We start from the raw sequence: 14,512 nt of genomic DNA, 5'->3' as shown, positions 1-14,512 counted from the left end.
ATTGTAAACCATTACAGCTTTGTTTAAATATAATATTATAATTGTTTATTTAAACCTTATTCACAGTGAAAGCACAACACGGATGTACAAAATTGCAACAGTGAATTGGTTTGTGATATGTTCACATACAATATAAATGTTTGCAGTTAATTTATTAAAATCGTTCAGGTGGTAGAGGGTATGTCTGTGTCCAAACTATGCACAAAGCTATGCCCAGTGTCTCTATACTTGAACATGTATTAAATGCATTTTAAAAAATACTTGTTCACCTCACATCATGAAAAAAACAGTCTTCAAATTTTAAAACAGAAGCTCTGAAGTTCCAGGTTCTTACACCTAATTTTTTATTACAAAAACCTTGGCAGCCTGCCAGCCTTCAATTTATAAACCAACAGTGCTGTATACTGTTACAAACTACCTGGAACTCAATCTTCAAGTCTTTGTTGTATTCTTTTCAGATCAATTACTTCCTAATATATGCAGCTAGAGAGGTTAATGAGGATGTGATTTAAAGCAGATGTGATTTTTTAAGCTGCACATTAAGGCAGTCTGGTCTGCTGAAAGTGATTTATAAGTGATATTAAGCCATTTCTAGAGGTTCTGGAAGGGCTTTATTGGCCTGGAGCTTAGAACAATGGTGTAATGATGGGTCAATTGTCTGCTACTCTGGGTATAATGCTGGACAGTCCAGGCTCCTAGAATGAGTGCCACCCAGGAAATGTGTCCATGATGGTCATGGGTAACAGTTGGATGATGTTGTGCGCCATTTAGCCTGCAAGTCAATCTTATCCTAAAACACAGAGCAGTGACTATGTGAGTAGCATCAATAGAAAAAATTAACTTGAAAATTCTTCATACTCGCACTGTCTGACAGAAGTGAAAAGAATTACCGTATGCAGTAATTCAGGGAGCATGTGACTTGCTATCCTTTGTTCCACATAACACCTTTAGTGATTTGCTGCATATATACACAGTGACATGGGTTGGAGAGATAGTACTCAGGCCTGTGTTAGTCCAAAGTAGTGAAATACATTGTGATACCTTTTTTTCCTGTTGGGGTGCAAAGTAATTTTACTGTGTGCATCTGGAGAAAAGCACAGGTTCACTTTATTGGCTGTTAGGATAAGATATCAGCCATAAAATATAAATGTTTGCAAAGGATTGGTCAATTCTAGAACTTATTCATTATATGCATAACCATGCATTAGTGCTCTGCATTAAGGCAGCTTATTTATTTTGTTCATTGTGGTGACCCGTAGCACATAGTCTGTTACCTGCTACTGTTCATTAGAACAGTGATCGCCAATCTTTTTGGATCCACAGACCACTAAATTTACCTGCTCCGGACCGCGCATGCCTGAGGTCACTCAAAGGGGAAGAAACTTCCCCCATAGTGACATCAAGATGCCAAATCCCGCCCACTTTCCCATCACATGTCTGAACTTGTGATGGGAGAGTGGGCTGGTTATGTCCATGGGACAACCCGCTCACTGCCCTGAGCTTGCGATCTGTACGGGGGACCACCAAAATTTTCTCGTGGGCCACTAGTGGTTCGCAGACCACCGGTTGGCAACTACTACATTAGAATGTAATATCACTGCAAAGTGCATTGCATGGCCCACACTTTTTGGTAACAAGAGGTAGCATGTTAAATGGGCCTTTATACTTGCATTGCAATAATCAGCAGTCAGCACAATCATTCAAAAACAGCTAACACATATTATTAGAAATTATATATCACATGATATTAAGATTACCTTCAAGCTATTATTTTATCTATATGTCTAAAACAATTAAAAGTACACATTTAAAATTGTGCATTCTGTGTACTTTGTGTAAGTGTGCAGTCTTTGTTTAAATAGTTCAAAAATACATTGCAGGTCACAGTGTATTGAGGAGTATTTTTGGTGTTAGCTTAGTTATTTAACATAAGCATTATAGTCATAGCTATGTGTGTCGTTTTTATCAGTTCATGTAATTAGTATTTTGTTCATATCGTAGTGGAAGATGTATTACCTTCTAGACCTGTCATCAGAATACATAGAGCTATTTATAATCCTTGCTCATTGTCTATATATCACACCAAGCCAGGTTTCATTCTACGCTTCACTTGTAACAAGGATAACATCTGTTTAAGAAGGGTTTTTCACAAAAAGACAAGTGCTGAAAGTGAAAGCTGACGCAAGAGATCAGCAGGCTAGGATGAGAATGGAATAACAAGTGTCAGATAAACTTAAATACTGCTCCAATGCTTGTGGGATTTACAAATTTATAACAAGAAATGTGTAAGAAGGTGAAATTTGAATTGAAATTTGAAGGTGTTACAGGTACAATTATTTTGTGTCACTGACATGCCTCCTGAAATGTCTTCCCGTGATTGTTTATTTATATTTTGTCATTCTAGGTTTGACATTTTAAGAAATTTGGAATCGCTCTGCCACCCTTCTTTAGAGCTGATGACATAACCTCATTGTTTTCAATGAGTCTCATAGACATGCATTGGTATTAATACCTTTAGCTGTCTTGAGTTTAAAAAAGCCCTGTCACTTGTCACCTTCTTACTTTACCTACTCTGGGCATAGTGAAAAATTCCAAGAGGAGAAACCACCACTCATTGATACACACCTTTCCCGCACACCTCTCTATTCTTTAATTGGAACTGGAAGTCCACCACCAAAGAAGCTTCCATTAGATTAGACACAGCAATAAGTGTGGAAGGAGTTCTTCTTTTTACTTCAGGGTGGTGGAGTCAGAATCAGTTCTTGGCTACCTGGAGTCCAAATCTGCAAAAATGTACTCACTAATAAATTGAAATTGTAATGAAATATTACAATATGATAACATTGCTTTTTTGTATTACTCATAATTAGGTATTCCTCCTCTATGGGATTAAAGCCCAGTGAGTACTTCTTTTACAAGTGTAAATCCAAATGAGCTGGTTAGCAATCTGACACTCATACATAATTTAATTCCACGTTTATTTGAGTTGTAATAAGGTTAAGTTGAATAGTTTGAGAAAGAATAAGAGCAAGACACCCTATGTTCTCCAGATGTACTCATACACAAGGCTGTACTTTAGCATGATACTTCCTTGCTTGGAGTGTAGCATATAGCCCAGTGTTTCTCAACCAAGGTTCCTCCAGAGTTTGCTAGGTGTTCCTTGAGCAAAGAGCAAATGTAAACCTCACAGGTCAGTTTACCTGACACCAATTATTTTTCTGTAAGGGAGACATTCTTTTCAATGGCCAGCAACGTAAGCAGGGGTGTAGTCGCAAAAAAAAAGAGGGGGCACGGTACGTGCCTGCCCAATTACAGCCCTGCCTGTGTCACTCAAAGCGGGGAGACACTTCCCCCAGAGCAACATCATGATACCAGACCTGCCCACTCTCCTATCGCAGGCCTTGGCCTGATCCTGCGGGTGGCGGGAGGGGGGGCAGACCGGCCAGAGCCACGGACCACCAAAGACTTTTTTGTAAAAAAAAAAGAGTGAGCAAGCTTGTCCACCCCTGAAAAAAGTGAGGGCACAGCGTTCCCACCCGTGCCTGCCCCACTACACCCCTGAACGTAAGAGATATTCTTCATGTAAATATACATATGAGCTAAAAACATAGTAATTTTAGAAAAGGTTCCCTGAAAACCTGAACATTATTTCAAGGGTTCCCCCATGTTAAAAAAGTTGTATAAAGCTGATATAGAAGGTAGAAGGGAACTGGTCAACCTATTATCAGATAGCATGACAGTGTAGCAGAGCTTGTTTTGTGTCTTCAGATCACCAGATAAAAATCACAATGGAAATTCTGTAAATAGCAGACCGTGTAGACTTCATATAGTCATAGAATTTCTGTCCGTGCATTAACTATTGCATTGCACTTGCATTGGTAGTATTAAAAAATGCTTTGTAAGTTGTTTGCTTTCAGTCAATACAAAAAAGCACACAAGTAGTACATTTAAAATAAAGAAGTCAGCGCTGGGATTAAAGTCAGAGGTGCAAAGGAGTCGAAGTTGGAGTCAAATTTTTTTTTTGTACCAACACCACAGTCTGGTATACTGTACCCTATAGATTGTATTAGGTTGGAGGCCCTATCATATGTTTTGAAAGCAATAAACTAAAATTGCCTTTCTTTGTTATCTATGAATTACAAAGCTTGGATAAACATAGAGTTAGCTGAACTGTTGCCTTTGAAGCACAACTTGACTGTAAACAGGTTTCAGTCGCTGTCAGGTTCATCTGTCACGTTTTTAGGTTTTGTAAGTCACATCTTTCTACAAGCAGGGCAGCCATCTCCTGGATTGTCTCATTAGCCAATTTCCTGGTTTCTTCTGCTTCATTCTACTTTCCGCTACTGCCATTCTTCCAGTGCACCTCTCATTAGCGGGAGACAAGGTGAGCCGCACAATCTTTTTTAAAGGATTTCTTTCAGAAGAAAAGAACATTTTAATTTCTATCAGTCGCTGTGTAAAGCTGTAACATTTATCGCATTTGTATCTGGTAAAAAGAGTATAACAGGATGTGAAGTTTTTAAATGTAAATAGGGACTCTTTTTTTGAATTGTATAAGCTCAATATATACTCTTTTCTAACAAGCAATACAAAGTGCTGCATAGCCAGCGCTATCCAGATAACATTTCATTTATGCAAGGAAGTCCAATCTGTTTTGCATCATTTTTTCTCAGTGTTTCTAGATGATTCTTACATGATTCTGTGCTGGGTAACCTCCCTCCATGAACAATTCAGAAGGTGATATTGTGTGAAAAAAGATGGAAAAAACATTTTTAACAGTGCAGCCATTTCTTTTGATGGAACGTTTGTGTCTGTAAAGTGTTGCATACACTTACCAGCCAGCATGTCTTGTGGAAGGGTTTAGTATTTCTTGTCCTGTAAAAAATGCTGTTGAAATGCAATCTTACACAATTTATTTTTAAAGCCTAACTGCAAAGATACTGTTGAAATATCTAACAAGCCAAAGGATTTTGTATTAGCATTAGTTAAAAATCCATAGTATTAGTATGCTCTCTCCACTTTCTCAGTGCCTTACTATGAAAGTAATCAGTGATGACTGAGTTTTGATTTTCTATACAGTGGAGTATAGAAGAATGACAATCTGATTTTCTTTAATAAATTCTCAACTGAATTAAATTATGGCTTTTATCCTGCCTAGAGTTTAGCACATGCGTTCTCTAGTAAATCTTACAACACAGAGTCATTTGTTGTCAAATAACAATTATCATTAAAGCAAGTAAAGGTGTTGTGTAAAATCTTGCACCCCCAGTATGTTTACTGTACTTGCTTCTATATTTTTTGCTAATCATATATTTGCTATATGCACAGCACATCTTTTTGGCATCTATTGGAAAGTCCAGCACATTTTCATTGGAAGCGATAAAAGGTTTTGCTTTATTTTACTTGACTGCATCAAACCTGATCCAACAGGCTATTAAACCCCACAACCCATGACCCCACCAAACAAAACCAACCCTCCTCAAATCTCAATCAAATACCCACGCAAAGTCTTGGTTAAATGGCCTGTAGGCCTTTTATTATAACAATAAAATATTTAAATAAAAAAAGAAATACACATTTTATTATAAACCATAACATAAACAAATAACACATAAATAACTTCCAATATTGACATAATAACATCCATAATCCAAAATAATAACATCCATAACCCAAACAAATAAATTACCTTTTATTCTTTTATAAAACATTAAATAACCTGCTGCAACAATTCAGCCTTACAGGTTGCTCACCTCGAAGGTGCTCTGCTTCACCATAATAAAAGGTATATGTAATTGTTCCCAGCCGCAAAAACCTCCCCAGCTCGGGAACTACATTTAATTACCTCTTAACCCACAGACCAACAGAAAAACTTTTCTCCTTGCCCTTTTCTAAGCTACTGACCTCCCACTTCTTGTACCTGACCTATTATCCACTTGCCGCCCCCTTTACCTCACCTCTCCCCAATTTCCGAGACTAAATTAACCCTTTGCTAGCCTGCTCCCCAGCTTGCCCAGTCATGCTGGCCTTCCTCTATGCTCCTTTCACCCGCTCGCTCCAGGCCTGACCTTATCTTGAAGCCACCAGGTGGTAGTCACAAAACCACAGAAAGTTATATATCGTATTTATGCTGTGGACTGTCATTCATGTTAACCAGAAGATGAAACTCCAGTGCCATATTTCAAAAAGGCACATTGCTAAAATATATTTTAAATGCAGCAGAAAAGTTTGGAAGAAAAGCAGGTCTTTAATGAAAACAAAATGATTTAGTTAGTGCGTAGTTTTTGAGATATCTCCTGGTGTTTGCATATAATACCTACAGAGGGATTTATTAAAAATTCACAGCAGTAAGTCAGAAATACCAGGTTTGTAAAAGCGGAAAATCAGTTATCACTGCTAAGGGCTCAGTGAATGTTTATTATATATGCATGACACAGAAATATTCAGTACAAATTAATGACTAGACCAAGCTAATTTGATGGATTTGGTAGATAATAGCAAAGCCTATTTATGTGCTAGGGAGATTTAGAATTTGATAATCTATGTAAAAGCCGAACTTTAGGCAACCGGCAAGATATGTATTTATAACACATATAGGTGAACCATATTGATAAATATTTTAAATTTTTTTAATGCAGACATAATTGCTTGATTTTAAAACCACTTTACTACAGTTACAGTTATCAGTGTAGACTGATATAGGACCCCTCCCCAGTCTTGGACTAAGAAGTGAAGGAGCACTAATTTTGCTTTCACCCATTGCACTACACAAAACTATGATTGGTATAGTGTTGCTTCTTTTTCTATCGGCATAGCTAGGCATTTCTGTACAGAGGATTAGGGCATACATAGGACATACACATTACATACATACTTTTTTCTATTTTTATGTATAGACAGATTTTGTATTATGTACATATCTAGCTTAAGCAGAATTTGCAATTATTATCTGCATAAAATACTGCTGTCAGGTATAAACATAGAGGATATTCAGACTGCACAGTACCCTGGATGAAATTAGGAGTACTGACAGCCTTTCTCGTTATCTGGAGCAGAGATTTTTATAAGTTTTTAGTTTTTATTAGTTTTTTAAGTAACACAGACAAATATATAGTACCATTTTTTTCAGTTTAAATTTTTTGGTGTTTTACTAATTTGATGAATGTAAAGAATAAATTGTTAATACCTGGAATGCTTGCTGGGTTTTCAGGTCTCTGTTTGTCTTTGTCTTTGTTTATTTTCTACTGAGCTAGGAGGTGTGTATAAAGATTAGGAAACAGCCACTCTTTGTTTTAGCATTTATTATTTTGTTTCTATAATCCCTTCATCTGGTTTAGGCTTAGTCTACACTGACTGTTTCCCAAGCGTTTAACCTGAGGCTTTTAAAGACCTTGTTTGAAATCCCCATGCATTCCAATAGGCTAATTTACACTAGGGCGTTTTTTTTGAGGCACGTTTTTTGAGCTTTATCTTAAACGTTCAAAAAATTAAAACGCTGGGTTAAAGCTGGAAAACTCCGGAAAATGCAGGTAAATGCTTCCATTGTCTTCAGTGTGACGTTTTCCCGCGTTTTTAAGCACTAAAAACACAAACGCACTAAAAACACTGGAAAACGCGGCATAGGCATTTTCCCATGATTTAAAGGCAAGCTTTAAAACGCTAATAAGAAAGTTTAAAAATGCATATAAACGCAATAGGAACATTTGCATGTTTTTAAAAACGTCCATTCCTTATAGGGAATTTTGTGATGCCAAAGTGTTAAAACAAAACAAGATACATAAAGGTAAACAATACCTAATTAGGAGTTGCTTTGGTAAAAAAAAAAAAAAAAAATAGTTGTGGAAGCGAGGTGCATAAAAAGGGAGAAAGTGTAAAAAAAAATATGATAGTTTGGTTTTAAAGTGGATATAATCCCAACCACTAAAATGTCAATTCATTTTTAACATCGAAACACCTGAAAGAAGGTGACAATGCTTTGCCCTTGTCTTTGAATGTTTCTCCTGTGTTGGCATGTTGTCACACACTAACCAATGCTCATTCTGTAGGCATTTTTTGCCAGTGGATGCAATGAGTCTGGAGTAAATCAGCAGTGATGAAATGTAAAAAAGGTGAAAACTGTATTAGATTTTAAAAAGAAAAAAATGGTAGCTGTTTATAAAACACAGGGCTTTAGTACACTAAATACCATCCAGTTCACATTTTCTCTAAACCTGTGAAATTAATTTATACATCCTGCATGTCCCTTGTATTCAGCATAACATTATTGCACTCTGGAGTTAAATAATTTGTTTCAGTTTTTGAGATATGATTGGAATACTGTAATGCAATGGTTATTATTATCCTGCATAACAAGACTAACAGTCCATCTTCCTTACTTTACTTAAATTGCAGGTTTACTGAGTTTTTGGACCCCTTTCAGCGTGTTATCCAACCAGAAGAAATATGGCTGTATAAGAATCCACTGGTTCAGTCAGATAACATACCTACAAGGCTTATGTTTGTAAGTCGGATAATTCAATATTTTGTCTTCCTGTGGAAGGGGGGGGGGTCACGCCTATTTTTTCCCATCTATTTTACATCCCTGCATTTCATGACCATCCCCTTCATTGCTGACCACTGGTGTGAGATATTCCATCTTCTACTGGTCACCGGCGATAGGGCCTGTGTCATTGAGCATTTCTACTCAAATGGGTTTATCATTTCCATCCAGGTCTTAGTTAATTCTAAACTCATTTAAAGCCAGTTAAATGTATGTCAGCAGGAGATGAACTGCAGGTTAAATGTAGCTGTCATTAAGTTCTGAATGATCTCAAAAACTTCCTAAACTGATGTCCTCAGTGTCTAAGAGAGCTCTTCTTAATTTACCAGCAAAAGGGAGCCCATCTCCGCCTGACAACTAATGCAGGGGTGCCTTTCTCTAATCAACCCCCAATATGAAAGAACTAATTACTTGTAGCTCCCACTTATCCCACTTACCACCAAATTACAAAGTCCTTCTCTGCTAACTGCCAATGTAAAACATTGAAACACTTTTCATCTTTCGTTCATTATTATTATTTAAAATCATATTAAGCAAATGAGTGTTACACAATTGTCTACTCTTTGTGTAAAGATACATTAAATATGCACCTAAATATATAAGTATGTGTGTATAAATACAATGTTCTCAGCACTTTTCAGTAGCCACCCAGCTGTTTTTTGCTGGTTACTGGAAAGTTGGGTCACAGTACAGGGGCCACCATAGGGAAATCTTTTTTAGTAAAGAATTAGTTAAGTCTTACAAATTATTTCAAGTTTTTTTTCTAGGAAAAAAATGGCTGATTTTAAGGAACTGCAAAAAATGGGTGAAATGCAGGTCACCTCAAACAGCTGTCGCAAACTAGTGGTCCGCGATAAAATTGTGGTGTTCCGCGGCCCTGGCCGCTGCGTCCCTGCTGGGGGCGGCGCACCGGCCAGAGCCACGGACCATGTCCCCTGTACAGATCGCAGGCTCGGGCGGGGGGCGGATTGTGTCCTAGATGTTGTGACATGTTCTGGTATCATTACGTCACTCTGGGGGAAGTGTCTTCCCCCTTTAGGTGACACACGGCTCCCCGGACATGCGTGGTCTGGAGTCTGTGAAACTAGTGGTCCCTGAGGTCTAAAAAGGTGGAGACCACTGACTTAAATCCTCATCCTCAGATGTTTCCAAAAATCTAGAAGAAAAACACAGACTTTTGGGTATCTTTTATTTACCCAACATGAACATTTACCATTTAAACCATGGCAAGAAAAGGTACATTACTGACTGTAAGCAGTGCTTTATTATCTTAGCTGATGTCAGCTATATGAACAGAGATACAGTAATTAAAATGTGCAGCTTGTTGGCTGTTGGGCACAATGGATTATCCTAGTGCTCTAGAAGTTGGGGTTGAGCATCACATGGGAGCTATCATTGGCTGGATGTTGTATTAAAAATGGTCCACTCTCTGATATATATCAGTCTTTCTGCTATCCATTCTACCGATCCTTTTATCCTAAGTAATATATACCTCGCCATTATTTGACATTACTGATTCATAGCCAGCTAGTAATTGGTTCTGTCCACAAAATAGCTGCAACCTATATGTACAGGTGACAGGTGACACATTAAACCTGTAGTTTGTTTTTGATTTGTTTCCCACAGGCCATTTCATTCCTAACACCCCTGGCTGTAATTTTTGTAGTGAAAATCATCCAGCGGACAGACAGAACAGACATAAAGGAAGCCTGTCTGGGTAAGCAGATGTTTCATATAACTGATAAGTGGCTAATGGAAATATGCCCTAATACTAAATGTTTTGCTTGGGGATGGTAAATTACAAAATTAATATTAATATTACAAGTGACACAGTGCCTGCTTATATATTCCACCCACTGTATGATCTTTGTCAGTGAAGTGAATCCAGCGATAGGGTTCGAACAAGGTCACATTAGCAAAGATGCATTTCTATATACAAAAAAAGAAATATAATTACATTATGTGACTGTTTTTTCTACTGTAATTATGTGGACAAATTTGTGTTTTTTTTATATATATAATTCTTTGTTCATGTTTAGGAATACCATGGAACATTTCCAAATGGCTTAGTTGATTATTTGTGGAAAATATGAAACATTGTATATGAAAATTTTACATTTACATCTACAAGGTGGCCTTTTTTGAATAATTACTAGGATGTCCTGTTGGATCTTACACAGCCATTTGAATACTAATGCAGTCTCTAATTCATATTAAAACTAAGGCCCAATCTGCCACCTATACCTTAAAGAAAAAAACTTCCAAGTATCAGCCAAATTGATATGTGAATAATTTATAAACCTCTATATGTGAAAAAGTTCAGTGCATCTGTGGTTGGCGAGCAGGTGCACAAAAGGGAAAGTAGCCACTGTAACAGAGAGATATATTTTAAAGAACTTTTTTTTTGCGTAATTGAGCAAACAGAGGAATGCACAATACTACTTTGAATTGTATTATGAGTACTTTGTTCTTTTGTAAGCCTAATTTATTAAATTATACCTTCAAGTCATTATACCTTAATGAAACCAGGTAGTAAAGCGTATAAGTTTACAGGTTATCTTCCTCACAAACAACCACAGCCTGTAGAAAAGACTATTAACTGCCATCATACATAATGGGACTCCCCTAATCTGTGGGGAAGCAGTGGTTCCTAATGCACCCCTTGCTGAGTCAGTGCCAATAATCTCTCATCAGCATGGAACATTGGCTCATTGCTTTAGGTCGTATTCAGTTAAGCTTCCCCACAGAGACAAAGGAGTCCTGTTCTGAAGCTGTTGGCAAGAAACAGGCTTTTCTACCCAAATTAGATGTAACATTGAAGTCCAAAAGTTTGGAAAAAATTATACATATTAGAGCCATATGAAGTATAAAATGTTCCTAATGTGATAAACATTTATTTGTTAACCTTGTGTTACCTCTCATACAGCTGTCTCCCTGGCCTTGGCATTGAATGGAGTGTGTACTAACACTATAAAGCTTATAGTGGGGAGGTAAGCGCTTTTTTTTTCAATATATATATATATATATATATATATACATATATATCAAACAATAGAGGTAGACAAAAATATCCAGGTTTGGTTACTGAAGGAGAACCATATACTAGAGTTGAATCCCAATGAAGTCTCCGGTAGGCGAGTCTAAGTATCCTATGTTCCTATGATATTTCCTCTTCTAAGTGAATAATATAAGCTTTTTTTTCTCTTGGGAACTAATGTTCTTATTTTTTTTTTTTAATTCTTTGAATATGCTGCATCAAATACTGTTTATATTATATGCAAGGCTGGTTGCAACATCCATGAACTTTTATTCAGAAGTAAAAAGCTTTGGACTTTAGTCTTTTTAGTCTGAGGTATAGATTTGTATAAATTACCTAAGAAAAATATCTATCAAGCTTTCAGAGTAAACCTATCACCTCTTGGTATTCATCTGTACTCTACTGTCAGTTAAGCTTGTAGCATGTAAACATGTAAATAAGCTAGGTAATCATAATCATTGCAGGCAAAAATCAAGTGTGTATAGTTGTCCCCGTCTGTGGGGTGGATCATCCAATGACTCACTTTGATTGACTGCTGTCATTTATTTTGGTGGAGAACACAAATGGGGTGCCTCACACTTGTCCTTCCCTTTGTCTTCTACACAGAACTGAACAGCACCATGTGTTCTTCTTTTATTTGTTCTACTGTCAATGGAAACAATCACAAAAGGTTATTTCTAATGACCGAAATCTATTGTGTGTATGTAGCTTTAGAAACATAACCTTATTTTTCCCCTCCTGTGACACCCTTTACCCAGTGATAGGGCTCAACCATGGACACTGGGTTAGTAAGAGACAATCCTCATTAACATAGCAATTATGCAAAATACATTTACATGATTCCTTGTAAATTAACACCACTATCCAAATTCACATTGCTTATAGCACATAATACAATGGTAAATTTGTCTAATCTAAAGCCTTATATTATAAATCATGTCATGAAACCTTTCAATTATCCCCCAACAGAATAAACAGATCTTCATGCATACAAAAAAGTTTGGTGGTATGGAGGATGGTGCATTAGCAAGGGAATATCGGTAATGTAAAATGTATTTAATTATAAATATCATTATTCATTATTTAGGCCATCTGGGATCCTCATGCTGAGTGTGAACATCCACAAAAAACTTCTTTTTACTTAATTGGGAGAAAGGATTCCACCTCTCTTGGGAACAACAATATGTTCTATATTTGTACTTTTAGTGTTTATAATTTAGAATTATTCAGATTAATGAAGTGTTGCACCATATTCCTGTTTTGAGAAAGTTTATGATCTGTAAGAAGATCCATAATATAATGCATCAGATTAGACAAATTTATGATTCTGGTATGTGGCAGTAATGTGAATTTAAATGGTAGTAACACTTTAAGGAACATTATCTATCTAATAGTGTTTTAATATTTGATATATAATAAGGTTTTTTAAGTCTCTGCCCCTCATTCCCCTGTTCTCTGTGATTATGCTCGACAATTGGGTGAAACACATCAAAGGAGAAGTGACATATCAGGTTAGGTCCATGACGGGAGGATATCATGCTTGTAATTTGTATTGGATATGTAAAGTTTTATTTAAAAAAGTATATTGTAATAATGTTGGGATATTATTTGGGTTCCCTATGTCAAGGTAAGTAGTTTACAATGTCACAATACCACCGTGTGCCATTTTTGTAATGGACGAAACCCTAGGGTTGACAGACAGACAACATGCAATCTCCTGCAAGGTAAGAGATAAAGTTTGACATTTTCTTCTTGGGTGCCAGAGCTTCTTGTCCAGCCACTGTGCATTTTCCATCTCGGATTGTTGGAACATGAGCAATAAGTCAAATTGCTATTTTTTTCACCTTTGTATTGAACTTTACTTTGTTTTTGTTTATGCATGAATTATACATACAATTTTTGTAGAGGAAAAAAATCCTAAAACCTTTGAGTTCAGACAAATGTGCAGGTGCAGTCATTATGTCTCCTGCTGTTTAGAAAGTCATCACTGTGCGGTAGATCCTGTCAAAAGAAAAATACCAGACACAATCTGGAAAATTATATCTTAAAGGTAGAAAAAAAATCTTCCTGAATCAAAATATGGCATATGCTTTTCCTTCTTGAAATTCAGATTTTTACTTGCATAATGTAATATTATGATAGCGGTTGTCTTCCATTTTTTTTAATTTTAACTTTTCCCACATCCTTACCTTTTTGTTTTCCCTTAAATTACATGTTGTTCCCCTATTCATTTACCAATATTTACATCCTTTAGCACAGAACTAAAAGCTAGAAAAAATGTTTGAGGTAATAATGCTTCCAGTAGATTTTGTCAAGAATACACTGCTAACAGTAACTTGCAGTCTAGTGCATATAGTAATTTGAAAATTTAGTCTCACATATTTTATATAAAGTATATATGTATGGATTAAATGAAACACACTTGCACTTTTGCCAGTACACCTATATTATTCAACAGAGAACTTTGTTACTTCCATTCTTCCTATTCTACAAACACAAAGTAATGAACTGAGAGTGCCCTGTGTCTCTTCAGTATTCCAACCTCCAACCCCTATATAACTGCTATATCCCGTAGTGACAAAAGAGATCATAGGATGGTGCAACAGCATTTGAAGACAAAGACAACACTTCCAGAAATGTCAATACTAAAAAATCTAAAAGACTGAGACACAGACCATAGAGATAGGTATACCAGCTCTTCCGTTTAAGACACAAACACCTAACCTTTTTTTTACAACTAGCAGGTATGGGTTTTTATGCCTTGCAATTTATCAGTACATCCATGTTTAACTTACATACTAGATGAAAAGTTTAAAATCACAAAGACTGGGGACAACTTTCAAATTGACAGGTGAAGTAACCTCTGGATCTCTGTATAAGCCTTTTATCGTAAAGTTTCAGTAGTAATATTCCTTTAATTGTGATGTCTATAGCAT

At 36.5% G+C, this 14,512-nt stretch overlaps 2 protein-coding genes across 2 annotated transcripts in view; one reads left to right on the top strand and one right to left on the bottom strand.

The window, feature by feature from the left end:
• GABARAPL1 (GABA type A receptor associated protein like 1) overlaps positions 1 to 14,512 on the bottom strand; it is a 304,992-nt gene that overhangs the window by 166,750 nt on the left and 123,730 nt on the right. The gene's annotated exons all lie outside the window — the stretch shown is intronic.
• The window catches only part of PLPP4 (phospholipid phosphatase 4), a 68,859-nt gene that overhangs the window by 22,176 nt on the left and 32,171 nt on the right, over positions 1 to 14,512 (top strand). Inside the window, exons 2-4 of the mRNA XM_072423839.1 lie at positions 8,392 to 8,500; positions 10,166 to 10,256; positions 11,466 to 11,529. Coding sequence (XP_072279940.1) covers positions 8,392 to 8,500; positions 10,166 to 10,256; positions 11,466 to 11,529 — 264 coding nt within the window. The remainder of the gene's footprint in view (positions 1 to 8,391; positions 8,501 to 10,165; positions 10,257 to 11,465; positions 11,530 to 14,512) is intronic.

Source organism: Pyxicephalus adspersus, chromosome 10 (assembly GCF_032062135.1).
Source record: "Pyxicephalus adspersus chromosome 10, UCB_Pads_2.0, whole genome shotgun sequence".
Classification (NCBI taxonomy): Eukaryota; Metazoa; Chordata; class Amphibia; order Anura; family Pyxicephalidae; genus Pyxicephalus; species Pyxicephalus adspersus.
The sequence above is the reverse complement of the archived record's forward strand: the minus strand, read 5'-3'. Positions and strand labels throughout refer to the sequence as shown.